At 47.0% G+C, this 27,254-nt stretch overlaps 2 protein-coding genes across 4 annotated transcripts; both read right to left on the bottom strand.

The window, feature by feature from the left end:
- Positions 1-2,164: 2,164 nt before the first annotated feature.
- Positions 2,165-9,243, bottom strand: LOC125946541 (uncharacterized). Of its 2 annotated transcripts, none has more exons than XR_007467652.1 (4): positions 9,059-9,243; positions 5,018-5,106; positions 4,579-4,629; positions 2,165-3,465 (listed from the first exon to the last, which is right to left on the bottom strand). XR_007467652.1 is itself a non-coding variant. In XM_049670038.1 (4 exons), the coding sequence occupies exons 1-4, from the start codon at positions 6,681-6,683 to the stop codon at positions 3,253-3,255; spliced, it is 417 nt and encodes a 138-aa protein (XP_049525995.1). In that variant the 5' UTR covers positions 6,684-6,769; the 3' UTR covers positions 2,165-3,252. The 2 variants fall into 2 exon arrangements, 1 of the variants encoding a protein (XP_049525995.1); XM_049670038.1 differs by lacking the exon at positions 9,059-9,243 and adding an exon at positions 6,620-6,769.
- Positions 9,244-10,848: 1,605 nt separating this feature from the next.
- On the bottom strand, positions 10,849-27,037 carry LOC119459034 (collagen alpha-1(X) chain). Of its 2 annotated transcripts, XM_037720881.2 has the most exons (7): positions 26,914-27,037; positions 23,866-23,946; positions 20,873-21,097; positions 17,266-17,523; positions 15,040-15,174; positions 12,276-12,629; positions 10,849-11,527 (listed from the first exon to the last, which is right to left on the bottom strand). In XM_037720881.2, the coding sequence occupies exons 2-7, from the start codon at positions 23,921-23,923 to the stop codon at positions 11,070-11,072; spliced, it is 1,488 nt and encodes a 495-aa protein (XP_037576809.1). In that variant the 5' UTR covers positions 23,924-23,946; positions 26,914-27,037; the 3' UTR covers positions 10,849-11,069. The 2 variants fall into 2 exon arrangements, with proteins under 2 accessions (XP_037576809.1, XP_049525994.1); XM_049670037.1 differs by lacking the exon at positions 15,040-15,174.
- Between the last annotated feature and the right edge of the window lie 217 nt (positions 27,038-27,254).

The raw sequence follows: 27,254 nt of genomic DNA, 5'->3' as shown, positions 1-27,254 counted from the left end.
ATCGGTTACGCTTAGGTTATTACAAACGCACTCGTATCCCAGCCTCTCGATCTATAGTCGTTTCGCGGAGGTCTCCGCTTCGTGTCCCGACTGCGGCGGATACAGCGATTTTAACCATATGCTCTGGGAGTGCCCCTCTTTACAGCACCACACGGACCAAGGGATCTCGCAAGACACATTTTATTTACTGATCAAGAGTCATGACTGGTTCCATCAACTCAAGGCAGTCCAGAAGGCCCACGATGCGGCGGTGAGGCTTGGCCTTCCCGTCCCGACGTGGGAGCGGCCCGCGGTCCTCCCTCCATGAAAACGAGGAGTGACTACTTCAGGACGTTAATAAAGTTTACTACCTACTTACCTAAACATAACTTCCTTATGAAACACAGGTACATGAAACGTGGGTGACGTAGCAAACGGGCTGCGAAACATAAATGTGATATGATAAAAATCACATTATGCAGAGTGACTAAACATTGAAGGCAAATACATAGTAAAACACGAACCTACTCCAGCTTCCAGAGCCTACAGCCACCGCCTCTTGTAGCTCTGCCCAAGAACGAGGGCTATTCGAGAAAAGATACCGAGAGCTGCCAAGCTGTGAAAAAAATGCTGGCAGTATTGGCAGCGATAGCAAGGTTGGGCGTAACGCTTGCACTCTTCGGATGGTGTTCTTACTATGAGCTGTTGCGACGTGTAGGCGCGACGCAGGACGCTAAGTAACTACTGCAGGGCAGAAGGTAGGGAGCCTACATGCAAAACGGCGTTGCATGTTGGCTCCCTAGCAGAAGGAAGAGCACCCTTCCAGCTACCAGGCGTCTCAAAACACTGGCTAGGGAGCCTACATGCAAGCGTTGTTTTAGGGTGGTGAGAGCCTTTGCCGCCATCAGCTAAATTGGCGTGTAAAATTTTCCGCCAAATATAGCATGCGGGAATCAAAATGGTGAAAAGACCAGCCGACAGACCACGTTTCCCGCAACAGTTGGTGCCGTGAAACTAATTCAATCTTTAAAATAAACTGTGGCCTCAGCAGCCAGAGACCCATAGCGTGCCTGAGAGCAGTGCATGACACGTCTACGTTTTAGTTAAACAGGCTTGTAAGCGCTGTTTTTAATACAGCACACTTCGAAAAACACCCTTTATATTTTATGTACAACTGGAAGGCAACGACAATGTTTATTGCTGTTCATATTCTTGGCGTGAGGAAATACCACCACGAGCACGCCACCGTGCCTTAAAGCTTGATGCTTTGTATGCTATGGAAAAAATGTTTTGATGTGTTAAAATAAAAGGAAAAGGCAACTAGTATATTAAAGATGTATCCAGGTTTCGTGCGTACATTGATGCAAAACTATGTTAAAGAAAATTAAATAGATCGCGTGACAAAAAGAAAGCAGGAATGCACCGCGACTTCTCGCGAAATTGGGAATCAAAATGGCTACTCACCAAACTTGGCGGTAAATAGCGCTCAACATTTTGGAGTTGTCACCACCCTAAAACAGCGCTTGCATGCAGGCTCCGCTAGGGAGCCTTACATGCAACCGCTGTTTTAAAAGCAGCGCTTGCATGTAGGCTCCCCTATAGGCTCCGCTTGCATGCAGGCTCCCTAACCCTGGCGCGATTGGAGCGCTGGTAGCGGCATCGTCGGCGTCGCATTCCATGGTACGAGACGAGACGCAAGGGATACCGTTAAGGTTAGTCAGTGCCCAATGAAACATTCGATAACCTCAGGTTCACGTCTACAGCTCAGACCAAAACATCCGCAGATCAGCTCTTAACGGGAACGTGCGTGCGCACAACGCTTATGGCAGCAGTGGTAGGTAGAAGACAGCCCTGGCTCCGCCACAGTAGCCATAGAGCGAAGCGTTGACTCTGCGTCCACTTCATTGCGTCATTTTTCCGGCCAAACTCACTTCATGTCTGTGGATACCCTCGCAGCCTTCGCGCGCGAGCCGTGCGTGCCCTGTCAACTGGCCAAGGTGAGCAAGGTGACGCCGAAGGCGTGAATGCGCCTCGAGCGTTCGCCTAATTACTATCGCAACAAAATGTTATAGGCGTGGACTCGTGGACGATAAGTTCGCTGAGTCACTAATACCATTTCTGCACGGGGAGGGCTTCCACGCTTTCATTGTAATAAAAATGTATGTCTCACAGGAAGCTTCACACACACACACAAAAAGCAAATACAAAAAAAAAACAATCCACTAGCGAGACAAGGCTCTTGCTTTGAATTAAGATAAATAAAACCCTGGCAACAATACGGTACAGTGGTTTGTGCCGAGTGGAAAAGCAGTTCGTTGGTGAAGAGGGCGCATGCCATTAGTGAACGCAAAGCAGCCATGTTACTAGAACCCTGTTCGGTACCATATGCAGAATTGCTGAAAAGTGGGCAAGTTGGTACGGATGTCTGGTTGGAGCTGTGCGTGAAGCGGGGCGCAACACGCACAAAAAGAAAGAGTCCAAGAAGAGATACCTGGCTTGCCTATTTTGTCGGCCCTTCTTTTCTCCATGTTAAGCCGCGCTGCCGAGACCTAGCTATGTATTGGGTTTCATATGTCTGTGAGCCTATCCTTATTTAGCAACATTCATAATGGTCTAATACGGGTATTATAGTATTTTAGGCTGCTTAAGCGGAAAGACTTTTAAGTCAACCCCGCAGTAAATGATTTCCTGTAGAATATCACTGATTACACTAAATAGCAGTAAGTCCGCCTAGGCATCATGTAAACATTGTTTATTTGATTCATAATAAAAAATGGAATAAACAATAGGTGGATTGTAAGTTAAGGGGGACTGATTTTTAAAAAAAATATTTCTTCCAGGTTTTGTCACTAGTATTTTTTTTTCTAGTTTGAGTTTGATACTAACTTTTTGGCTTTTGAAAATATACTGATAATGTATTTGTCATCCCGTTACGTTTCAACGCGTTTCTTTATTGCAATATCTATAAATGCATTCCAGCTTCTTTAGCGAAAATGCTGGTTTATCATTGTTATTGCTAGCTACTACCGACGCCACTTTGGGTTTAGACTGTTACTACGGGTTAGGTTATTATTCGTCTTTTTCAAATTATTGATGAAGGGGTTATTTTCTGCTGCTCTACACTTGAGCGACATATGCATATGTTTACTTTTTATTGTATTTATTCAATACTGCAAACCTTGTACAGGCACTAAGCAGGTGGGCAAAGAGATAACACCAGAGTTAATAAAGTTTGAAAATGCAATGTAAACACACTTTCATCCCTACAGCCTGCTAATCCTCATAACAGAGCTTGGTGCATTCAGCGTCGCAGGGCGACTTCACGCTTTCCTTCATGGAATCGTCCACGAAACAGCGGTGCGTGCAGCTTGCGTAACATCCGCCGTAGCACACTTCCCGAAGTGCCGCCATGTTTCTTCCTTTGGGTACGCATGCGCACAACCCGTCTTTGCAGGCCCCCATGGAGAAAAATGGACACTGGGAGTTCTGTGGGATCATGAAGAGAGGAAGACATGAGGTGAGGACGCTACGTTGGGCACGTTGGTAATCGATACAGAAAACCTATTGACAGCGCGAAACGACGCTAACGGCACAGAAAAGACACGTCTGCTGGCTTGTCCGTGTATCTGTCCTTCGTGGTTCGTGCCGTTTCGCGCTGTCAGTAGGTTTCCACACGAGGGAGTGACCAATACGGTGCTTAGCTAGTTGTCTGAAATCTTGTACCTCTAATACCCTTTCGGAGGGATACCCGATTATTCACCACTTCGCATTAAATTTGCTCATTATAAACACCAACGTCAACATTAGCATCAACGACGATGGTAACTTCAACGAGCAACAGCTCTGTGTATTCACGCCCCCCCCCCCCCCCCTTCTCTGGTTTCATCCAAGTTGTACCTTCAGCGTGCGGCTGTTTCAGTTCAGGCATAATGAAGCCTAGCAACCGCAAAGCGACACCGTGGCCTTATGAATAAAGCCTGAGAACTGAAGACCTAACTGAACAATTGTCATTTTGCATTGTACTCTATGGGGATCATTATTGTGTTTCGTTGTTCATGGTATAAATAGAAACTACAGCTTGTCAAAAACCGCCTACGCCTTACAGGAACACGGCGTTGTTGAAGAAAAAGAAAACAGTGCATTTATTATTCAGAGATGCACTTTGGAGGTCATAGGAAAAGCCCCAGAACTGATCTCATGCGATGAAGGCGCACAAAAAGATCTATGGCGTGCGTTTTTAGATTTCCGTCGCAACACAATCTCACCAGCTATGGCCAGGAATTGAATATGCCACCTCGTGGAGCCGTATAGTAGGCCACTAAAGACTGTGTGCACTCCGCTAGCGCGTCTACAGATGAGCGACTCTGTAACTAACAAAGCTCTTACTGTGTTTTCGTTCTGGTAATAGCCCGCTAAGAATTGGAGATCGCAACAACAATCTCATTGTTGTCAGATTACAACAAGCTCGACCACACTGTCTTGATCCTACAATAGCTGGTACTTCAACAAACTAACCTGATACAGTAAAAAAAAAGTTATGCTTTTTCTGTGGAAGCGCATGTCCGACATATGCAAGACGCCAAGTTCATGATCACTTACATAGCAGATGTTTCCGTTTGCGGTAGTGTTATTAATGCAGCCTGCGTTCCTCTGCAAAAAACAAAACAACACCGACAAGTATTTTAAAGAGATACAAAACAATTTTGGCTACCGCTTACATTGAACTCCCCCTTTGTTCAATAATATCGCTCAGTGAAATCGCGTCCCGTTTTCTTACAACATAATTGTAAGTTGTAAAGGTGACGGCTTGGACGAGCACGTTTTTCATGGTGATTAGTGATGTAAGCGGAAACCAAAACAGGAGGATGAGTAAAAGCGCTTGTCCAAGTATTAACTAGTCCCCCTGTCCTGTTTTCGCTACATCACTAAATAATAAGGAACCTTGCTATGATTTTACCACATCTCCATAATACCTGAATACACGTAAACAATCTGCAAAGTTCCTTTCGACAATGAATTAAAAAAAAGGAACACTCACCTTATTTCTCAAAAGTGCTGTGGCTTGCGGTACCGAATTTGTTTTCTCGCTTCGGTTGTCCGCAACAGCCAGGGCGGTCGCTCCTGGTGCTGAAAAACAGTTCATTTATCGTAACGGGAAAAGTTTACGCTTCAGAAAGAGATACTTTTGATGAGAAAAGGACACATAAGGAAAAAGCAGTGGAAATATACAACTGTGAAATTATATGGCGGAGGTGTCTCCAGCAGACATATGAGAGGTTACAGTAGAGCACTGCACGGGCTCGGGCTTACCCGAAAGTCCGGGCCTGGCAAGCAGTTATTTCACGGGCTCGGGCCGGGCTCGGGCACGGAATGTGCTTTTTGACCCGGGCCCGGGCCGGGCTCGGGTATTTTGACGTGGGCCCGGACCGTGCTCGGACTTTCTGGTGGTTTGCATGTAACGTGCAGCGAGTTATCCTCGCGCGTCTCGACTCTGAAAATCTGTTGCCCCGGCACAGCTGGAAGCTAGCAGTACTACTCGTGTGTACTTCCCTTTTCTTCTTCCGTCGTATATTGCGCAGTTTGAACAGAATGTAAAAGTCCAGAAAGACCGAAGTTGCTTCAACCCAAAGGATGCCATTGTATTCATTACCTAAATGAATGTATTCAATTCTTTCAGCGCGGTGTAAGCGCCTTCGCGACTTGCTGATTGTTCAAAGGCAAATTGGTAAAACGATGACTGGTAAGATAATTCGTCGCGCGGCTGAAATATGGCACTGCGTCCATCCATGATTGCACGCATGTTCTCAACTAGTCGCCTAGCAGCACCGCATTACGCTGCATGATGGACGAACGAGAAGATTTATTTCTCCATTTACTCCATCCATGCGCTGCGCCCACGGCCGGTCGTGGCTGCGCTTCGGTTAGAGTGTACTAGGATACGGTTGAGTGGGACGAGCGGCTGGGGCGGCGCATGCATTGCAGTGAGGCGCCAGATGTGGAAAATACTGTGGCGGCGACTGCGCGAGAAGTGGATTGGGCCGCATCAAGGTCGCGCCGTTGGAAACTGCTGGCGATACTGCTCGGCAGGGTCATTCGTTTTACTTTGCGCTCTGGTATTTGCTTTCATACCGCTCAAATGGTGTTCATAATTGCATATGAAATATATTTATGCCTTCAGAATAAATTCCTTTCATTCTCTTTATTTTTTTAATGCCACTCGATGGTCTTTTCGGTCTCGGGCCTGGTTCGGGCCGGTTTCGAGCCGGGCCGGGCCGGTCTCGGGCCTAAGGTAAAGGGGTGGCGAGCCGGGCCGGGCGTGTAACGTAGATAATTTCCGGGCTCGGGCCGGTCCCGGGTCTTGCCATAAAGCTTTTGGTCGGGCTCGGGCATGCAGCCCAACGTAAAAACGGGCCCGGCCCGGGCCTGGGCTAAAAAAGTCGGCCCGTGCAGTGCTCTACGTTACAGTAAATCGTTGAAACCAAGCAGTTTTCGATAGCGCAAAGACAAGTTCCCGCATATAGGTGAAAATGCATCGTTAGACTAATTAAGCGGCATACGTGTTGAAGGGCGCAAACATCTTGCGTCGAGTCGATGCTTTAGTGACTGGAATGTTGAGGAGGGATGGACGATTCCTTCTTACCGACAACTGAGATTATGGCGATTGACGATATAACCAGCAACGCTTCTTTTGCATGTGTTGGCATGGCGCTGCTGTACTTGGCCCTAAGTCGCACAAATGAGTAAGTTATTTTTGTATAATCTTCGTGTGAGTGAAAAGTACTTTTGCTTGCGTGCGTGGTCCCTCTGCGCAGTTCGTAATTCGGATGAAGCCATATTATATGCTTCTCGCGTTTCACGTTGTCGAAGCGTGGAAGTAGGTCGTTCGTGACGAACGCGAGGCACCTGGCTTCTTGCTCAAAGTTCACAAACAGGAGCGGGTGGAACGGTCAGCTGTCGGTTGCAGTGCAGAAGAGAGAGCTTTATTTATTCCTCAGTTGTTCGACCTAGTTACTCATGGCTGCCCTCGGCTGTGCTCTCTGAACAGTAAGTGAGACAGATGCAACATCCTGTTCCGGAAAAACACTTTACAGTTACATGTTCGGAGAGAAGGCTTAAAATAAGCGCTGATGTTTCTTAAAATGTTTTGGAAACGTTCATCCGCCCGTTCTACTTTCTCGCGTTCAGTGGCCCATGAAGACTATCTACAACTGCTAGACGTGATCGCTGTACTTCATACTTGTAAATAGATTCCTTTTCATATCTCTTATAGGCTTAGTTATCAAACGTGAAGGAAAGCGAGACAAGCCTGGCCGGGAAACGTAAATTGGACCATAGAATCTTTTTTTTTATTCGCTAGGAGTTGCCACGCGACCCTAGAATCAAAGTACGGTGTAACCATCTGAACATTGTACTCGCTGCTTCCGCGTACCTGCATATCAAGCAGAATCAGACGAAACCCTGGTATTTCCGCTTTGTTTTCTTGGTTGTGATTTCGCAGCATGAGCCCTCAGAAAAGACGTGAATCTTAACGCAAACGTATAGTGGTGCGCCATGTAAGAAACTTGATCTAGCAAGGATGCTTCTGTGTCTTTTCTCCAATTTTTGTTACAGGCTTATACAGGAAGTGAAATATTGGACAACTTCGAAAAAGCGACGACGTGTGTCCCGCCCTGTTTGCTTTAAGTGAAAGAAAAAGCTAATAATAAAAAGAAGGAGCTCCCGATTTGTGCAAGAACAGCGAGATTCAACGAATACCAGATATACGACTGATGGTTGTCAAACCAATAACGCAAGATTGATTTTATTGATAGGAAAGACAGACAGGTTGACCTGAGCTAGTGTGTTCTAGTCTGCTACTTTGTACTGGGGAAGAGAGAAGGGTAGGAAAGTACTGGGATGGATGATGATGATAACAGGAATGCTGGGTGCTTATGTACGTTAGACGGTGCCCCTAATAGACTCGCGTCTAGTTTCGCGTCCCCCAGGAACTTCAAAACCAAGAAGAAAACGCTGCATAGTCTGCCTGTATTCCAGCTACTTGGAGTGGGAGTGTTTGAAGATGCGAAAGAAGATAAACAACAACAAATGAATGGCAGAGATGGGAGATCATGGTTACCTAATAAAACACGGAGTAAACCAAGGTTGTTTTACTCGGGTACGTTGATGTTTGAAACACTTCTTTGTTTTTCTTACGACGACAAAGCTCGTCACAATTACGCTGCGTACCCCTTTCAGAACTCTTTTTGTCTATTGAAAATTTAGTTACACCGCATTCCTTGCATCTTCAGAATGAAGAAAAAGCATACAGCTTCCGAACGAATTAAAATTTTCTCTGCTTCAGAAGGTTTTGTCAAGCTTATAGAATGGGGACTCCATGCGGGAACTCTGTGCCGGAACATCGCATATGAGAACATCAACCCTTTCTAATCTAAAATACTAAAAAACACGGATTTAGCCACTACAAAAGTATACGGGATATAAATAATTGCGAAAAACAATGAATGAAGGGAGCTTACTACAATAGAACATGGTAACACCGAGCGCGAACACCCAATCGTCTACCTTCGAACTCGTGGTAATGATACACTTTAAATATATATACTACTGACATTCCCAGCACACATCCCGTCAGAAATGTTTTCAAGAGGTAGGGAACACGTTTTAGAAGCTACTGTTTCCTTTATAGCTATTGGTTTTGAGCCGTCGTGGTTGCTTATGGGCTTTGGCGTTGCGTTGCCAAACTCGAAGCCGCGGGATCAAATCCTCTCCGCGGGGGCCGCATTTTCGATGAGGGCGAAATGCCAGAACACCCGTGTACCATGCATTGGGTGCACGTTAAAGAACCCCAGGGTGTCGAAGTTAATCCGGAGTTCCCCAGTACTGCGGGTCTCATAATCAGATCGCGGTTTTGGAACGTAATTCCCCCCAAAAGATAATTCATTTGGTTTTGACGCGTTATTTTGGCGTGCAAGATTGTGCACCTCAAGGGCGTAAACTATCAGCTCGGTGCCACCATTATTCCTATCACAGTTAGAAATTTCACGTGTGCTTACTGCGAGGATGATGATTCAGCACTCACTTAGGGTGTGGCCGAGAGGCAGCTTTCTCTTGGCTTCCTGGCTGTGTTCCGATGCCTTCTGGCAAACCTGTGCGTTCCATTAGACGGCCATCTCCCTAAGCAAAAAGAAGGTGCACTGATTGCAGAGTGGTGCTCGTACACTGTCATGCCTGTATGGTAAATGCTGGCAGAGTAGCCCCAATGCACTATTGGGGTGTTGATGTTGTTGTTGATGTTGTTGCCTCAGAGCATGGCTCGTACCCACTATGGCTCATACCAACTAGGTCACACTGGTCACACCCAAAGAGGGGGAAAAGCAACAATAAACCATATAAATATCATTCAACTGAAGCTGTGAAATATTTTGAGAGGGCTTATTCATAAAAAAAGGAAGAAGACTAAAGCACACTACGGTTGGTGAACCTCAGTGAACCTGTGTATATCATTAATAACAGACCCATACCTAGAGCCTACAGGCTCCAAAGGACAATATGTTTGATGTTGTTAGTGGTAAATTGTTAATGGTAAATTCAGATTAGCAGTTGGAAGTATAACATACATTCTGTGGAGGTAGGAGAAACGGCGGCAGGATAAAAGGAAATGGTCAATTGCTTACGGTTCGTTAAAAAAGACTAATACTTTGGTAATGGACAAACCACATCTATGAAGGTAAAAGTTAGGCGTGTATCTCTATAACGGAAGCTTGATAACGTCATGGGGCAGGATAGGATAGGAATAAACTTTATTTGTCCAGCGGTTAAGGCTGTTGGTGCCCGGGGCTATAGGCTGCCAGGGGTTCATCGGCGGAGAAAAATCTTTCGAGATCCTCGGCAATGGCCCTGGCCCGCTGGACGGCCCACTCCTGGTCATCGGGTGCCTCGCTGAGGATTGTCGTGAAATACACTTTTTCCCGTGTTTCACAAGAATTTTAGATGTAGAAAATTATCAGAGGGAACTAGGGATGATTGATACCAATCAACGGATGAACTACGTTTAAAACTAGCTTCTGTAATAAAAGAAAGGTTAGGAATAACGTTTAAAAACGAACCGATCTGCGACTCGCTCCGAAAGCGCTGGAGTAATATTTATTGCTCTAGGGTGCTGAGGATACAATGAAGGAAGTGGGCGCAAGGTGGAGGTGTGGTGTGTGCGTTTTCAGTTTTTTGGTTTTTCAGTTTTAGTTGTTTGGTGTATACAATTGTATACCCAAAGCTAGAGCATAAACACCAAAAGCATCGATTAAAGTAAGGATATTTACCATGTGTCCCATACGTATTGAAACGATTGATTGAAATAGTGCTTCAAGTTTGAACTACACAGGCAGGCAAATTGTTCTAGGAAAACGAGTATGAAGGTAGATGGTTTGGTATTATGCTTGGTTTTTCACAATGTGTGGCACCAGCCATAATTTTCAAGTGTCTGGATAGGTGCTTTTCAAGTCTGATAGACTTGAAATAGTTGGTGTTCGCATATCTGATGTTCCTGAAGCGAGCTTTCGCATAGAGTCCACATTCTGTAAACTTGACAAACTTCACTAAAGAACTGAAAACTTATTAATCTATTTTGCAGCTAAGCTTTTTACGATTCCGAAGATGCAAGAAACGCCATGAAAGAAAGTTTTCAATCAACACAACTAATCGGCGTCTGGAAGGGTTACGGCAGGAAAAACGATTGAAGGCAGCGAACGTGAGAGACTAATGTCAGCGTAGGCGCCTACTGGAGGGGCGGGCCAACTTTAAGGAGGCTACGGATATTTACAGCTAGGTCTTGTTCGTGGTAGCAATTATCAGATCATTTCCCAGCGTTCCCACGTCTGGCCGCCAAGTACATGGCAAGCGTGCCAAAGGGGATCGAGGAATGAGTAGCCAGGGCAACGGGGCCGCGGTGTTTTACTTCAAGAAAAGAAATAGAAAAAAAAACTGAAGTTCCTTCAATGCGCAGGTCTGTCGTTGCGTCTCTTCCTCTCCTCCCCTTGCAGAAAACCTCCGTTTGTCCCACACACACACGGACCCGCTGTCTTGGACTGAGTCTTTCAGTGGTTGAGGTTGCGCAGCCGTGGGTGGCCGTGCTTGTGGTGGCGGCGCCGATTGGCCTGGCGCAGCCTGCGGTAGCGGCCTGGGGGCCTGTTGTGGGCGGTAACCTCGTTGTGTGCTGCTCCGGTGGTACCCGCAGCGTCTCCGGAAGCTGAAACTGCTGCGTTCTTGTCCGGAACCGCCTTTGCAGCATCGTCCACTTTACCACTCGAGGTCTTGGTTTCGAAATGTAGCTTGTTCGCCTCGTCGTCGGCAGCAGCACCGCTAGCCTTGGCAGGTGGTCCGGGGAGACCGGGAGCGCCGGGCTTGCCGGGGCGTCCCGGAGTACCTGGAGCTCCCGCGGGTCCACCGTCCTTGGAAGGATGTCCGGGCTCGCCCATTTCACCGGGTGCGCCCATTTGGCCCGGCTCGCCAAGCTCTCCGGGTCCTCCGGGCTTCCCTGGCTGCCCGTCAGCTCCTGCAGGAACCCAGGCATCGTGCCAGCATTGGACCAAGCATGGCCCATTTCTGACAGGAATCACCAGCCCTGGACCAACGCTTGCATGTGAGCAAAGTGCATCCCTATCCAATACTAGCCCAGAGCTAGAGCCCAGATCGGGAGAATATTAGGCAAGTGCCGCAGCCATTGCGTTGCTAGTGTAGGACTAGGGCTAGCCAATATCGCAGCCAGTTTTGGCCAATGGCCTCTACTTATGCTTATGGGTGCTCTGCGCAATTCCTTATTGTACGCATAGTCTCTTTATCAGCATGGGCGAAACGGACCGCTTTATGCCGCCCAATAGCCAAGCTTCATTCTACGCCGCCCTACTTCGTCACAAGAGGGTTGCACTCCAAGCTACGCTACTAAATATTGGGTCCTTAGTGAGGTAGAGCGACAGAAAAATTTGATGCCAGTATTTTCTGTTTACAAGGCCTCCGTAAAATAATGACCCGGGATGACTTTCACGACCGTTCCCGCTAATTTTTCAAAATAGACATGTGCCGTCAAGTTTCTAACCAAGGTACTAAATGTTCTTATTCGTGCAATTAGTGAATAGATTGTTTTGCCTTTTCTTGCGAGTGATATCTGCACGCAAAACAAAAAAAGAAACGCTGTATAAGCTTCATATGTGCACCCACAAATATATCTTGCGAAGAAACAGAGAACATCAACCCTTGCGTAGAGGCTAGGAAAATTTCGGTTTGAAAATTTACTGTCAACACACCATCCTTTCCCGGCCGGCCAGGTTCTCCCGGCGTGCCGCCTGATTTCTCTGGAAGGTTGCGCCCTCCGGCGGGATGCTGCGGTTCCGGTCCTGTTGCCGGTGGTAATGCCGGAAGTCCCGGCAGGCCCGGGAGGCCAGTCATTCCCGCCTGTGGCGCACCGCTTTCGCCGACGTCCCTCCTTTCGCGCCCTACGGAGGATGATCCCGCAGCTCCCGACTGTCCCGACTGTCCAGGTTGACCTGGCTGTCCTGGCTGACCCGGCTGTCCTGGAGCTCCAGCAGCACCCGGTGCCCCTGCCTCACCAGGTTTTCCTTGCGCCGCCATGTTCTCGCCAAGGCCTCGCTGCTCGGGACCTGCGTTAATTATGGTGGATTTGTTCAGACTCGCAAAATAAAAAAAAGAAACACTCCGTTTGTCATGGATTGGTTACAATGCAATGTAGTAAATGTATTTTCACATCCAAAAGTTGCTAGTGAAATTGATAGTATATATACAGGTACGTGGAAGCGCTGATTAAATCTCTCTATCGAGTGTGCTTCAGCAAGCCCTACAACCCACGTGGCGCTGGTGGCGTCGAAATTGCTGCTCTTTTCGAGCAGTATGCGGGAGACTGGGCGTCGAATCGCTTATTTTTATTATTTCTTTTTCTCTGATGCCGATGGGAAAACTAGCTTTGAAAGAGTGCAGTCACCAAAATCACGGGTGACGATTCTCGCTGTTGGGCAATACAGAGGATTTACGAGACTATGATGAGGAACTGCGTATGCAGGAACGTATCCGCTGTAATGAAGCATCATTCAATTTCTACCACACAGATTCTCGTTGAAATACTGCCGCCAGTAGGAGTGAATAACCTTTGAGTTCTAGCGCACAGATTCTTGGTTAAATATCCCCACCACCAGGGGCGAATAACCTGCGAGTGAGGTGAATCTTGAGTACCTGACGTCACGTAGGTCCCATGAACCGCCAAAGCATTGACGTCAGCAAACGGACGCGTCGTCTTATGAATTTCATATGTGCGCCCACGGAGGATCATGAAGTCGATCCTCATAAGCATGAAAAACTTATAAGGCTGACAATTTACCCTGTAAAATTGGTGTCCACACTCGTTTAACAAAACTGGTTTTATTTATTTTGTATTTCTGTATACTCATATAAATACGAATTTATGCAGTGTGAAGTGTTCTTTTGGGTGACAACGAAGTGGCGTCAACATAGGCGCACCTCTCTCCAAAAAAAAAAAAAAAAAAAACGGAAACGTTAACATAAGTTTGGGGGTTTTACGTGCCAGAAGTACGACCTGATTATGGGGCACACAAGAAACGAACAAACGTGTTAGCGTCCTCTGAACTCTTGTAAAAACTTTTTTCCGTTAAAAAAAAGTTATGAAAGCGTGATGTACTAGCCATTAAATCTATACGCGGCCAATGTGAATGCGCATTCTTAACTATTATTACACTACGCAGGGTACCTTCCTACATAATGGCAACTGAGTGCTAGCTCATCGTGCTCAGTTAGGTGCGATTTTAAATCACTATTCTGACTATGTAACTTTATGCAAGAGCTAGTTAATCTTTACACTTTCTTCAGCACAACAAAATTTTTGTCGTACTGTTGGATCATGATGCTTATAAATATGCCCCTGTTATATAGTTGTAAATGCTTTTGCATGCCAATTTTGAGTCGGGCTCTGTCACTCTCCGAGTAACTAAGTTGCTCTCAACTGATGTCAAGTTTTTATGCTATGACATCGTTACGACTGCTCTCGTTAAGGCGGCTAAAAGGCCGAGGGCAGCGTTTTTGTATTTATGCTTTAGGTTATAACGCGGCACCGATAGATATAGGCATAGAGGCAGAGAACACCTAATCTCAGCTAACAAGCACTCGGTGAAAATAGGAAATTGTTTAAATGTATTTGACAAACATAAGCAATAGTGGATACAAGAGCACTATACTGACAAGCAATAATGCACAAATCGTCGAAAGGTATAAAAATCAACAGAACTCGCCTTTCGCGCGTTTTTTTTTCAGAGCTTACAGTGTCGGTGTATTTTAATTTGTGAGCATAAGTTTGGCCACGAATGGTGTCATGCTAAAACAATTTCCTTCGCAGTCTAAGCACATCGGCTCAAATCAAGTGGTGCACACTACGTGAACTTGTTGGAACAATGAAATGTGTTAAAGTAATTTCATTTTGCGATGCTGCGCTAGACAAAATTTAAATTCTTTGATAATTCCGTGCTCTCCAACTTGCTCACGATTGTGTACGGCCATGCATACCTACACACATGTATGTACGTACGTACTTACGTACGTACGTACGTACGTACGTGTGTATGTATACACATACGTACATACATACATACATACATACATACATACATACATACATACATACATACATACATACATACATAAGTGTGCGAGCAGGCTGCAAAGCTTACGGTGTGTGGGTCCCGCAAAAAAAGTCAAATGTAAGTCCAGTATTACCTTGCACCCAATCAGTCAACACTGTGTTGTTCGTCGCGTTCACTAGCATACGTAGCACATTTGAAATCCAGGCTGCATGCTGGGGAAATTTTCTGTCTTTCTCTCAGGTCCCCCACACCGTAAACTTTTGACCCGGCCTCCACACGTACACAAGAATGTTTGAGATGTTTGCATATGTGCACATATGTACTTCACCCCTATCTCGATTAAGGTATTCGGGCACGCTGTCCGAAAGCCAGACATAGAACAAGTTTGTCATTTTGAAAATCTTACTTCCTTGCTGGCCTGTCGAGTCTCCCATTTGGCCAGGCTGTCCTGCCGCCCCAGGTCCTCCTCCCCCGGTTCCCGACTGTCCCGACTGTCCCGGCTGTCCTGGTTGTCCCGGTTGACCCGGCTGTCCCGGTGCACCTAGTTCGAGCGCACCAGAGGGCATGCTGTTTGACTCCTAAGTTGCTGACATGTAATGTGGCATAACTTTATCGCTCCGCAAAGCTTCGCTGATAAGCTAGCAGATTTTTAACATCAAAGCTGTTCCAGCTAACCGTAAAAAGTGGCGCCTGCTGCCGCAAAACCTCGCCGAGCTATGACGTCATTGCGTTGCCTAGCAGTGTGTCCTCGCCTCCTCTCCGTGCCGTGCACATGTAAGCCTTGACATGTGACGTTAAGGAGAGGGAAAGAGAGCATGTGCGCGGCGTGCTCAATGCTCGGAAGAGGGAAAAAGAAAATGAGGGCGAGAAAGAGAGACAAAATTGTAGCAGCACCAACGAGACAACGCGCAGAGCTGCTGCCGACGCCGCCCGCGTTGCCTAGCTGCGCATGCGCCGAAGCAGTAGTGATGACGTCACCTCGCGTTGCCTAGTAACCGCCGGCGCAGGTGCGCGCTGGCTTTGCCTGACACAGACACGGCTCCTGCCTGCCTGCCTGCATTTGGGCATGCCAGGAACGCTGTCGCTCGTAGGCGCCGAGGCGTCCAGTGCTAGTCTCGTGAAATGGCACGAAAGGGAAGGTACCTCCGAAAATGATCGCTCAAGAATACCTTCCCTACACGCGTAGTTAAGTTAAACCAAGTTAAGACCTAGCAGCGACCAAGTTAATACCTAGCAGTAGCAGCCAGTAAGACTTGAGGATCGACACTTTCGCTATGCCCAAGCTTTGCACGACTGAATGCTAACTTGCCCGCGTTTTTTACCCTTATTATAGAACTCGTAAGCGACAGAAAAAAACAAGCGACCAGCTTGGGTGAGCAATTTGGAAAAAACAAACGAAACAGAAAGTTGACGTCAAGGGGACGTTTTTCGTTCATTCATATCGCTGTGATGCAGGCGAGTCCAGCGTCTTAGTCCAGTGTGCAAAATTGACAGAACAGTTTTTCTGCAGGTCTTTTTTGTAGTCATGTAACTAGTGTTATAAGTTAGACAAAGAAAGAAGGCTGGTCTTGTTGTATGTCTAGAATTATGCAGAAGTGATTGTTACCCTGAACGGTCCTACATGGCGTTATATATAGTGATTGGGAACAAACACAACAGGTGCATCCGTTGCAGCTGCGGTGGCCAAGATGATGTCCACGTGTCGAGACGTCGGAGAGGGAAACGTGGGTCACGTGGCGTTAATATCCAAAGCCAAGTCCTTTCAGAAAGCCACATAGTTCATACTCCATCTCCCCAAGTATTGGCGTGCTCTCGGCATGGGTATCCGAGAGAGTGCTCTGCATGCCCTCTTAGAAAAGCAACGCCATATTGGTTACACTTGTAGTGTCCTACATATCAAGTACATGTGTCCGAATTATTTAATCAGTAAAATGTATCCAGGTAAAGTGTCCTCATACACATTGCGAATATGTACTCGGCGTCAAGTAAAAAGCAACCAAGGTGACCTACACAACCTCTAATCTTGTGCCAGTTGATTCTATTCGGTGCTTACATTAATTCATAACGTCAATACGCCACCGCATAATGTGCCGTAGTAGGCTGCATTGCCTTTTTTGTCTCCTCTTTCCAATTTGCGACCAAGCCAAATGCACTTGCACTCAATCTCAACGAAAGAATTTGCAGCATTCGTTTGCTCTGTGATCCCATGCAGGTATCGGAGTTTAACGTTACAATTCAATACGGAAAAATCTGATATGGCTTTTATCCATAGTCATATATAATCATATGAATCCTGCACGAAAACGAGTATGTTACTATATAAACGGTTATTACCATATATCATTAGAATACGGAGCGTGTAACTTTTTTATAGCGTTGTCATTTTGCCTTACATAACTCCGTATGCGAACCACAGGCCCTACGTAATTTTCCGTGATATTCTCCAACTTTCCCTTCCGTAATTTAGTACTTTTAGGGTGGACTGGTTCTGGACATTTTTAGGACATTGGTGCAAGAGCGTCATATCGACCAGTTGTTATCCCCAGTGTAGTAGAAATGCTGAAGTTTTATCGTATCGAATTATAACACACCATCTGAAGAGCGAGACGCCGTACATTCTGCGTTTACTGACCTGCTGCTCCCGGCATTCCCGCTGCTCCCGGAGCCCCTGCCGTTCCCTGCTCGTTGTTTCCGCCGAGCCTATGGCTGTAAAGTCCGGCCTGGGGGCCGGAACCTGTCTGAGCTGGCCAACCGTGGACGCCAGAGAGACGGGAAATGCCTAGCTCTCCCTCGCCGCCAGAGGGAACCCCGCTTCCCCGCGAACCCGCACGACCTACAGTGTCTTGTCCCGTGATCTGCGGCTGCTGGGCTGACTGTCCACCGGCTCCACCTGGGAATATTGCAGAGTGCCAAGAGAAAAAAAAATGATAGGGTGTTAGTTAAGTTTTGTGCAGCTTCTCACAGGCACTAACAGCGATAAGTGTGCGCCGCCGTTACATAGATAAGCATTTATTCTCTCTAATATGGCGGTCACTTGCACGAACGATCTACCACGAAGCAAGAAATTCGCAGTGCTATTATAAGTGTAAATTTTTTCCCCTAATTTCTCTCAGTCATCTCAGTTACACACCCAAACCGTCATTATGGGACACCAGTGCAACTGCACTCGAGGCACTTTGAAATTGACCGCTGAGGACCGCCATCATGTCAATGCCGGTATCGATAAGCCACGTGTCTGTCCACGTCATAACGTCGTATTGTGCCGCGAAGCGTCACAGCACGATTGAAGAATTTGCTTTAACTCAACGCACACCCGTGGCGTGTTGATTTAAAATAGATATGGTATTATGGTACCAGCTGCTTTCCTGTTAAATGTTTATTGTCACTGAACACTGAATTCGTCCTGGCTGCCATTCCTTACATGACATGTAGACAGCGAACGGCTTCCTCTCAGTGGCCGCTTGAGAAATAAATTGCTGTGACCTCATTTCGGTGCTCCAGGGAATACGACAGATTAGCCTGCACGTTTGAGATATGCACAAATATCTCCGTTTTGAACCATTCTGTGCTGAAAACTGAACGGTGGCAATCACGCGGCACCCTTATTGGCACGCATTTGTGTGTGCTATCGGCCTACTACACAGCGTTACACAGGTAATAAAGGCACCGTCATTTAAGTACAGGTTACAGGATAACTAATAAATTATGGGATGTGACGTGCCAGAACCATGATCTCATTATGAGGCGGGCCATAGTGGGGGACTAGGAATAATTTTGACCACCTGGAGTTCTTTAACGTGCACCTAAGTTTGAGTGGACGGGTGTTCTCGCATTTCGCCTCCATCAAATCGCGGCCACCATGGGCAGGATTCAATCCCGCGACCTCATGCTTAGCAGCCCAACACCATACGGCCGGACACAAGATAAGTGCGAATTGAGCATAACGATTCTGCTGTCCCGCATGATTTTAAACAACTCCAGGGCCAGTATCCTTAGTCAAGAACTTTCCGAGAAACTTTTACGTTTGTTCGATGTCAGGCGCAGCCCTGCGTGCGTCCCACTGGAAAGATCGGCGTGTTATCAGTGATTTAGCCAGTCACGGTGCACCGAAAAACAGATCCCCAAAAATGATCGTAGAGAATTTAGTCCCAGCAAGCCTGTACACGAGCAAGAATAGACCGAGGTGTCACGCAGATTCATTCCAGAAAAAAGAAAGCGTAGCACCACTACATGATTTGTGATTACCTGTCGGCTGAGTAGTGTTCAAGCTGCGTACGTAACATGGCCATGCATTTTTTTTACACTTACGAGAAAGCAGGATGCCTAGTACCTCATCGCTTCAAACTAGCTGCAGCAGCGCGCCACCCATCGCCACGTTTGTCCTTCTTTATTTCAGACCTTACATTGCAAAATAGTTGCACTGATTGAAGAAGAGGCCACACTTTCTCGAAAATGCAATAATTGGCGCCAAATCACGTGCGTAATTAGGCGACAATCGTTAATTTAAGTTCATGTCGCCGTGTAACTTCTCCGCAGCAACAAGCAGTACAAAGCATGCCACTCGGAGCAACTCTGCACGCAGATTGGCTCACGTTCCTCCTCGCCATGATTTGGACGCTTCCAGGAGCGGCTTTCACCCGACAAAAATAAGTGCTGCACCGTGCCGGGCATTTCGGTATCCAAAAGGGTGTTTACGTAATGTTGGATTAGTGTACGCTTGTAGCGACATCATGTGTAGCTTCATCTAACCAGAATGCCTAATACGGACGCTTTCGTGTTGCGAGAGTGTTCTTGTCGACGAAAAACGTTTAAAAAGGCAACGAGCTTGCGATTGCGCCACTATCGAAAATTTGCACCAGCAGCGAACTGGGACATACTTGGTCACGGCAATAGTAGCTCTGTATGATTGAACTCTGCACCACCAGGTGATGCCACCAATCTTGCCGCCCGCCTTTGCACCTTTGCTGACCCGGTAATCCACTTGCACATACAGGAATACCGGACACGTTAAATCTCGCCTAGCCACATCAGATCAGCGGTCCATGTCAATTTTGGCGATAGCCGCCAGACGAAGTTCGTGGATTGGACGCAGACAGTTCACCCATGTACTCCAAGCTTTAAAGCTGTAGAAGTTCAGAGCACACAGTATTAGAAAAGGAAAGTTAAGTCGACGATTATTCTGTGGGGACAAGATACGCTTCAAAGGGTCTAAAACAAAGAGTTTAATTATGCCTAATGTTGAATGCACACCAAAGAGAACACCTAAATTAATTTAGAGTGACATGTACCATTTAATTTGTTATTATATGCCCGATATTAAAAGATAAAACAAAGGTTGAAATTTCATCTTTTCAATTTTGCACCAAAACCAAAACGCTGGTAGGTCAGTGTGACATCAAGAATTTCCAAGCACATTTTTTGGGGGGCATTTGGGTCATTTGGCTCAGTAAAAGTTCTGAAAATTCAGTCGGTGGCTTTTTTTAGAACACAACTTAGTACATCTCTGCCGATAAATATTTTAACTATGACCGAGTAGACGCCGTCGGAACTCGCGACGTCACAGCGAGCTAGTTCAAATTAGAGTCGGCACCCGCCTTTCGTTCTCGCTGCGTTTCTGGCTTACTGTGTCTCTTCTCGCGGTGCGACGCCTGGTGTGCCACAGAGAAAGCGAACGTTAGTGCACATGCAAAGAAGAGACGCCGCCAACGTGCACACCGAGCACCGCGGCGTCGAAGCACAATCGGAAAGGGCGGCAACGCGGCGAACCTCTTCTCCAGGCGCCTTCCTCGCTTCCCTCGCGGCGACGAACAATTTCGCGCATTTGGCAGACGGGCCATCTACGTTTGCGTGTAAATAAAATGACCTCGCTGAACGCTTTCGCCTCGTGTGATTTCGGTGCCCTCAATAGCATTTTCAAAGACGGAATTCATCAATATGTAGCACTGTATTTTTTTAAGTTCGGTGAAATTGCATGAAACACCCAGCAGACGTAAGCCGTTTTGTGCCTTAACATGAGTTTGAAGTCATCGCTCGTATTTGCTTCCGCGTCCCCGTCAACTTCGCGCTGCTCGTAACCATGAAACAAAAATGGCTTGGGGGCGTATTCCTTTTGACTACGACGAAACGTATGATCCCGCTAATATGCGAGCACAGAAGAATATTTCGTCGTAACCTTCTTCTGACATCGTTCATAGGGCGCGTCACACGTCCCACTACGGCGAATCCCGCCGTCTGCTTACCTTGATCAGTGGGGATGTCAACGAGCCTGAAGCGGCTGCGCCGACGCTTCCTCCCACCCAGGACGTAGCTGTTGGACATCTCCTCGACGTAGACGCCACTGTGGCCGCGGCTGATGTCCTTGTAGCCGGTAGGGGCTACAGGGCCGGGCGCTTCGGCCAACTGGACATCCGAGCTCTGCCTCGCGGGATAGCCAAAGTCACGCGGCCTGTACCGCCGGTACTGGCCTGGTGACGAGAAGAAAATGCATACGGTTTTGGAACAATAAGCCGCCAAAAAGCTGTGCTTTCGATTAGAGATATTTCATCTGCTAAGTCCCGCTTTATTGCGAAGGCTATATGCACCGTTCGCTCAAGCATTCCACGGAGTGAGGAATTTTAAGTTTCACAGAATTTTTTAGGAAATCGCCTGTGGCAGATAGCATAATTCTAGTCCTTGACCTTGATTATGTAAGGAATCGGACATTGCGTGCACCAATATTCGAACACGTGCTAAGCTAATATGATAAAATCATTGATTAACGTCCTAATTATTTCACGGTACATATTGCAATATACGAATTGCAGCCGATTAGTTCGCAAGGCGTATTCACTTAAATTCAATTTTCAGAATGACACACCTTTCGAGATATTCATTGTAAAAGTGTACGACTACATACACTGGCGTTCCAGTTACTTTCCTACTTACCGCATACAAGAGAGCGTTTTGAAAAAAAAAAAAAAAAACGAAAGTGGAACAACAGTGCATCTTACCGTGAGTGTGATGGCGCTTATCACACGACTGAAAGGCAGCCAAAATAAGGAGATATGACGCGTTTGGCTCACGTTCCTTCCCTCGCACTTCGCTTTTCACGCGGGAGTAGCGCTATAAGTGCTCTCGGCATCACCAAACTGCTCCTCTTCTGCCACTGGATCCCGGCGCTCCTGCTCCTGCTCGCCCACTGGAATGCAGCTATGCTTGAGAGAGAACCCAGGGCCGACCTTTGAGTACTGTTGTTCGCCCATATGAATGCGCCATTCTTATGGCGTTATAGCAGAGGAATCATATCATTTTGGTACCTGCCGATGTGGCGTAGTGACTTCGGCATTGCCCTGCTAAGCGCGAGGGTGCGGGATCAAAATACGGCCCCGACGACCGTATTTCCATTGGTGCGAAATGCAAAAAAACGCCTATGTACCGTGGATTGCGCGCTAGCTTAAGATTCATCTGGAGTCTCCCAATGCGGCGTGCCTCATAATCAGATCGTTGGTTCAGGAAATATAAGACCCTAGAATTTAATTTACTAGGTAGTTTTAGAAAAACAAAGAAGTAGCGTTGAAGCCACTGCGCATGCGCGAGACGAGAACTGCGTTTGTTGTTTGCGCCGGGGACGCTATTTCACTGATATAGGAGGAGCCGCGAAAGCTGGCCCGAAAACTTTGCGCCAACAACCATGGCGGCACCCATCGAAGCGACGGCGCTCTATCCTATAGCACCTAACTGGACTCGATGCAGGTAAACGCGTGAAGTTCGTATTGCTAGGAAAAGTGACTGCAGTCATCGCTTTCTCGCAACTAACGTGTGTAATGAAGATTGATTCATTAGACGCCGCTGATTCTGAATTCCATTGTCGATTTCATGTCCCGTATGGTTGTATTTCTACTTTTGTTGCCGCACCGTACTGCTTTATTCTGTTTTTTTTCTTCTTTTTTTGACGACATTGTAATTATCTGCTGTATAACCAATGTACTCTGTGTTTTCTGCCCTGCACTGCCAAACACAATAGGGATATGGGAGCTTTGTCAAGCTGCTTTTTAGCGGATTTTACTCCCATACACCTAAAAACATGCGGATGTAACATGTTGGAAATAAATTCAATTCAAATTCAAATAACTTGGCTGGTGAAGGCACGTAAAGGTGGTTACTCAAAATGAAGCGGAATAAATTGCTTGCTGCTAAAAGAATATTCTCTAAATTCTGATTAAACGCGAGAACTTGAAAGTCAAAATCCTTATTATGAAACAGCCTATTTCATTTTGATAATAGATTTTCTTTGACGCCGTATTGGCGCTGCAAGCGCAAGACGCTATCCGCAAACGCAACGCTCTATTCTAAAGCCCCTCACTCCTGCATGCCCCAACGCCAACACCCGCAAAGCTCTTTAAATTTGGGGCCCATAATCTAAATTATGGAGTTTTACGTGCCTAAATAACGTTATGATTATGAGGCACGCAGTAGTGGGGGGTCTCCGGAATAATTTCGACCCCGTGGGGTTCATTAACTTGCACCTAAATCCCAGTACACGGGTGTTGTCGCTTTTCGCCCCCTTTGAAATGCGGCCGCCTTGATAGGATTCGATCCCGTGACCTCGAATTTACGAGCCCAACACCATAGCCACTAAGCCACGGCGGGTCTTGGGGGGGCGTTCTAAAACTCTCTACTTTGATCCACGTAAACGCGCCAAACTTGCTACCAGCAGGAATCTAGTGGAGACGCCTGCTCCGTGCCAAATCGGTCAAACCATGGAATCAGGCGGGCTGCTCGTTTGCTTCCTTCACCGTGTGTGATAGCCGTTTGAGGTACACTCGTAAAACCGCACCAGTTTTTTTTAGAGGATTCTGTTTGGAATTTAATGAAAGGGAGTGACGCAAAAATTAGCTCGCCACAAACCATTCAGCCAACTGTTTGAAAATGTAGACTTAGAACTCATGTTCACCATATATTACATGTCTAAAAATAATTATAATTAAAAAAAACGGTAACGTTATTTATCTTCCGCTAAAATTATGGTGTTGCTTTCACCTATGTTAAAGTCAGTGCTTTAACTATGCGCATTTATGCGCTGGGACTATTATTATAAAAGAGACACGAAACCCTAACTTCCTCACCTCATTGCTCAAGCGAGGGCTCAATCCTGGCTGTCATTAGGTGTATGGTGCGTCGTACCAAGCTTCTCAACCAAAAAATGGTTGTTTACTACTTTCAAAATAAAAAAAATGGAAGACAAGGCACTCACCGCTAACGGCTACCACCGACGCCGCCAACAGCACGGCGGCGAGCGCCACACGCACCATTCTTACCGTCGGACGTGGAGAACCTGCAACCGTCGAGGTGAAAAAAATCAGCAGCGTTATTGACGCATGTAAAAATGCAAACGCTGTGCATGTTGACGGCGCATTAGAAGCAGCAACTATATCGCTAGACAATTCTTGCACAGTAGTCAATCATAATACTGTATGATTGAGTCATATGAGTCATATGGAAGTCATATGAGCGCGGATGTGTATTGCAATGCGAAGTAAGCAGTTACAGATTTAAAAGAAAAGAAAAAAAAATGTTCAGTGGGGAGTGAGCAGTCAATGCTAGAGAATAGGGAGTTGCAGGAAATCGCAAGACGTCGCAATGAGGCGTTTCCAGCGAGATATACGTGTTTATTTTTATTTATGTTTTTTTTTTGTGACGAGAGAACGCCTGAGACATGAAAAATACCTGGTGACTACGCGTACACGCGCGTGGTATAGCAGGGCTAGAAAACAGTGGTACAGCAAGTTGCTCATTTGAGTCGCTTGCTAGTAGCTGTCACGCAGAGATTATAGAGAATCGTTGGCACTTCGTTGAAAGAGCACGTGTGCCGTTTTCGTCGCAACTAATTCCAGCTTGCTTTCCCGCTGAGACTGTTGGATATGGTTGCTATGCCGTGCGCGCTGGCCTGCCTTCGTGCGAACAAGCACCGGTCAGTAGTGTCACGGTATCTCGTTTTTTCGCTGGCTTTGTTTTCGCATATAAATATAACACGCCAGGTGTATCTTAGTCAAAAACGTGCCTATGGCTCATACGATTCGCTGCTACTGCGTAATAGACATCTTGATAATTAAAAAGTGATGTACCCTTATTACTATGAAGTTGCTAATTTATTTCAGTGCGTAAAATGACGGGCCGTTTCAGCACTCTACTCCGTGCAACTTGCACGGGGTCTTATTCGCGTAGAATGATCCAGTTTTTTTTATCTTCGTGCAGCATAGCTAAGACACTCAGTATATGCCGTATATCCAGCGAAAAATTACAGCCGCTAAACCAGAACACGAACACAAATGAGTATCAGTGCCAGCTGCAATTTATTTTGCGCAGATGGGAAATCGGCGTGGTTTTAGTGACGGTCTTATCAGAAATGAAAATTAAGTGACACACGCACACAAAATTACATGTAACTGCCAATCTTCACCACGCGTCTTAATATAAAACTGCCCCAATATTTCCCTTACAGATAGACCTGCTTATGCACATGCACTATTCGAGCCACCTTAAATTGCTATTAACCCGTGTCGCGAAGTGCTCACCATCAGCCTTACGCTTGTGAAATTCAAGGTCAATAATTTTGTCACCTACGCAGCGATTGTTTTTTGTTTTAGCACATCGGCATGGCGACAATAGCGGGAAATCTACACTGTAGCGCACAATTGATACAATCCACCAACGCATCCCAGCAAAACGCTTTTTTTTTGGAGGGGGGGGGGGGCGAACTGCTAATATTGCGCTGTCGCCTTCATTCCGATGGAATGCTCCAACGTGCAAAGCCAATTGGCAGCAAGAACGTACTGGAACACGTCGATGCTATTGATTGAACTCCGCTCCAAATGCCTGAATGAATAGCCTCCTGATTTTCTATTAGTGGCGGATCCCATTTCAGGGTACTAAGGTATACAGTGGCTATACCGATTGTACATGGTGCAAGCGGCGTTCCGCCCACGTTATCAGCGGAATCATCCGACATTGAATAGTGTACGATAAGAAAAGCATAGAATAGCGCGAAAGGAATCGAATTTGTTCAAACTGAAACATTCGGCGTCTAAAGCCGAACGGAATTGAATTCGGCGGCGGCGAATTGCGCCGAACAGGCTCTCCGCACGCGAACCAGTTCCAGTCCGATTTTTCGGCCGCTGCTGCTGGCATCCTTCGCCACGATCCAATCGTAACGCGAACAATGGCGCCATCCCAAAAGCCTGCGTTGACTGTCGCGACAACGGAGATGTTATTAGAAGTTGCGAAAAATCAATGGTTTCGGCACGACAAGCGCCACGCCAATCAGACGTATAACGTCAAGAAAGGCTGAGCTGACACGAAAAATAAACGCGCGTTAGGAAGACGCGAGCGGAAGAAGCGGCGAAAAGGTGAGGAAGGTAAACTCCGCACGGGCGTGTGTGCGCGCGCATACTCGGAAGATCGCGCTATTAGTGAAGCGTCGCGCGCTCTCCCTGTTTTCGCGGAATTTCGAGAGCAGGCAGCAGCTCCGGCGATGCGAAAAGCGAGCTATGCTAACGACGCGGCGTTTAGGCGGAAATAGATTTCGCCGGAAGGCTCAGTGTGAATTGGCTTTTACCCCCCATCGCACCGCCTCTAATATCCCAAAAGCATCGTTTGCCTGTCGACTCACGTTAGCGTGAAAAGGTCTGGTTTTGACTTCGCAGCCATCCCGATTCTTCACCCGATAAGCCTAATGACTTGCTCTGGATTGCAAAGGGCCGCTAAAATTGCCCTAACGAAAACGTTACAAACGTCGCGCACAAGCCCGCACACTAAGAAACAGCTCATCAGTGGTGGTGTAAGGTACACAGTCTAAGACGCCGAAAACCGGGCCGGTATAACGCACGAACAGTTTTCGCACGATACTATTTCTTCATTCACAGTTTATGGGCGCGGCCACTCCCAGTGATAATGTGAGCGGAGCGCCGTTGGGACTCAGAATAAAGAGCAAAATGGAATAGCCATTGAGGGTAAAATCTTTACATTAAACCGGCCCAAGGTCGCAATTTTGTAGCGATGCCTTCCTATCGACTCTATCCAGCGTTTACGGCTGGCTGATATCCTAGTGATAACGTGGGCGGAGCGTGGCTCTGACTAGTGACGAAGCGCGAAAAGCACGAGAAGGATTAGCAGCGGAAAAGCCGTGGCTGCACAATCGCGGCCCAAATCTCCATTCTCTGAACGGAGTGCAATTCTTCGCGCATCTCCACGAAAAGGACAGGTACTGAGCGTCGTAAGGGTGCGCGTAACGTCAAAACCTCACCTTACAGTCCCGGGTTCACGCGTCAGCCTTCCGACGCCGATGAGCCCTGGAGTAGGAAGCAGCGATGGCGTCCGAAGCGCGCGGAGTTGGGGCACCGAATGGAACCCCCGCTGGCACCAGCCGTGCTTCCTCTTCTTTCGCGGCTGCTGCCACGCGCTGGAGCACGCTCTGCATGCCGTGGCCTCGTCTTCTAATCGGCGCTTCAGCGGGAGCAAAATTACGGCGCAGGCCAATCGGAGCGTAAAGATATTGAGCTCGTCGTCACGAACGATTAGGCAGGATTACCGGAGCTGGTTAACTGCACTTCCGATCAGGTGCTTATATAATTTTGTGTGTATCAG

This window comes from Dermacentor silvarum, chromosome 7 (assembly GCF_013339745.2).
Source record: "Dermacentor silvarum isolate Dsil-2018 chromosome 7, BIME_Dsil_1.4, whole genome shotgun sequence".
Lineage (NCBI taxonomy): Eukaryota > Metazoa > Arthropoda > Arachnida > Ixodida > Ixodidae > Dermacentor > Dermacentor silvarum.
Note: the sequence above shows the minus strand (reverse complement) of the source record. Positions and strands in the feature narration are given on the sequence as shown.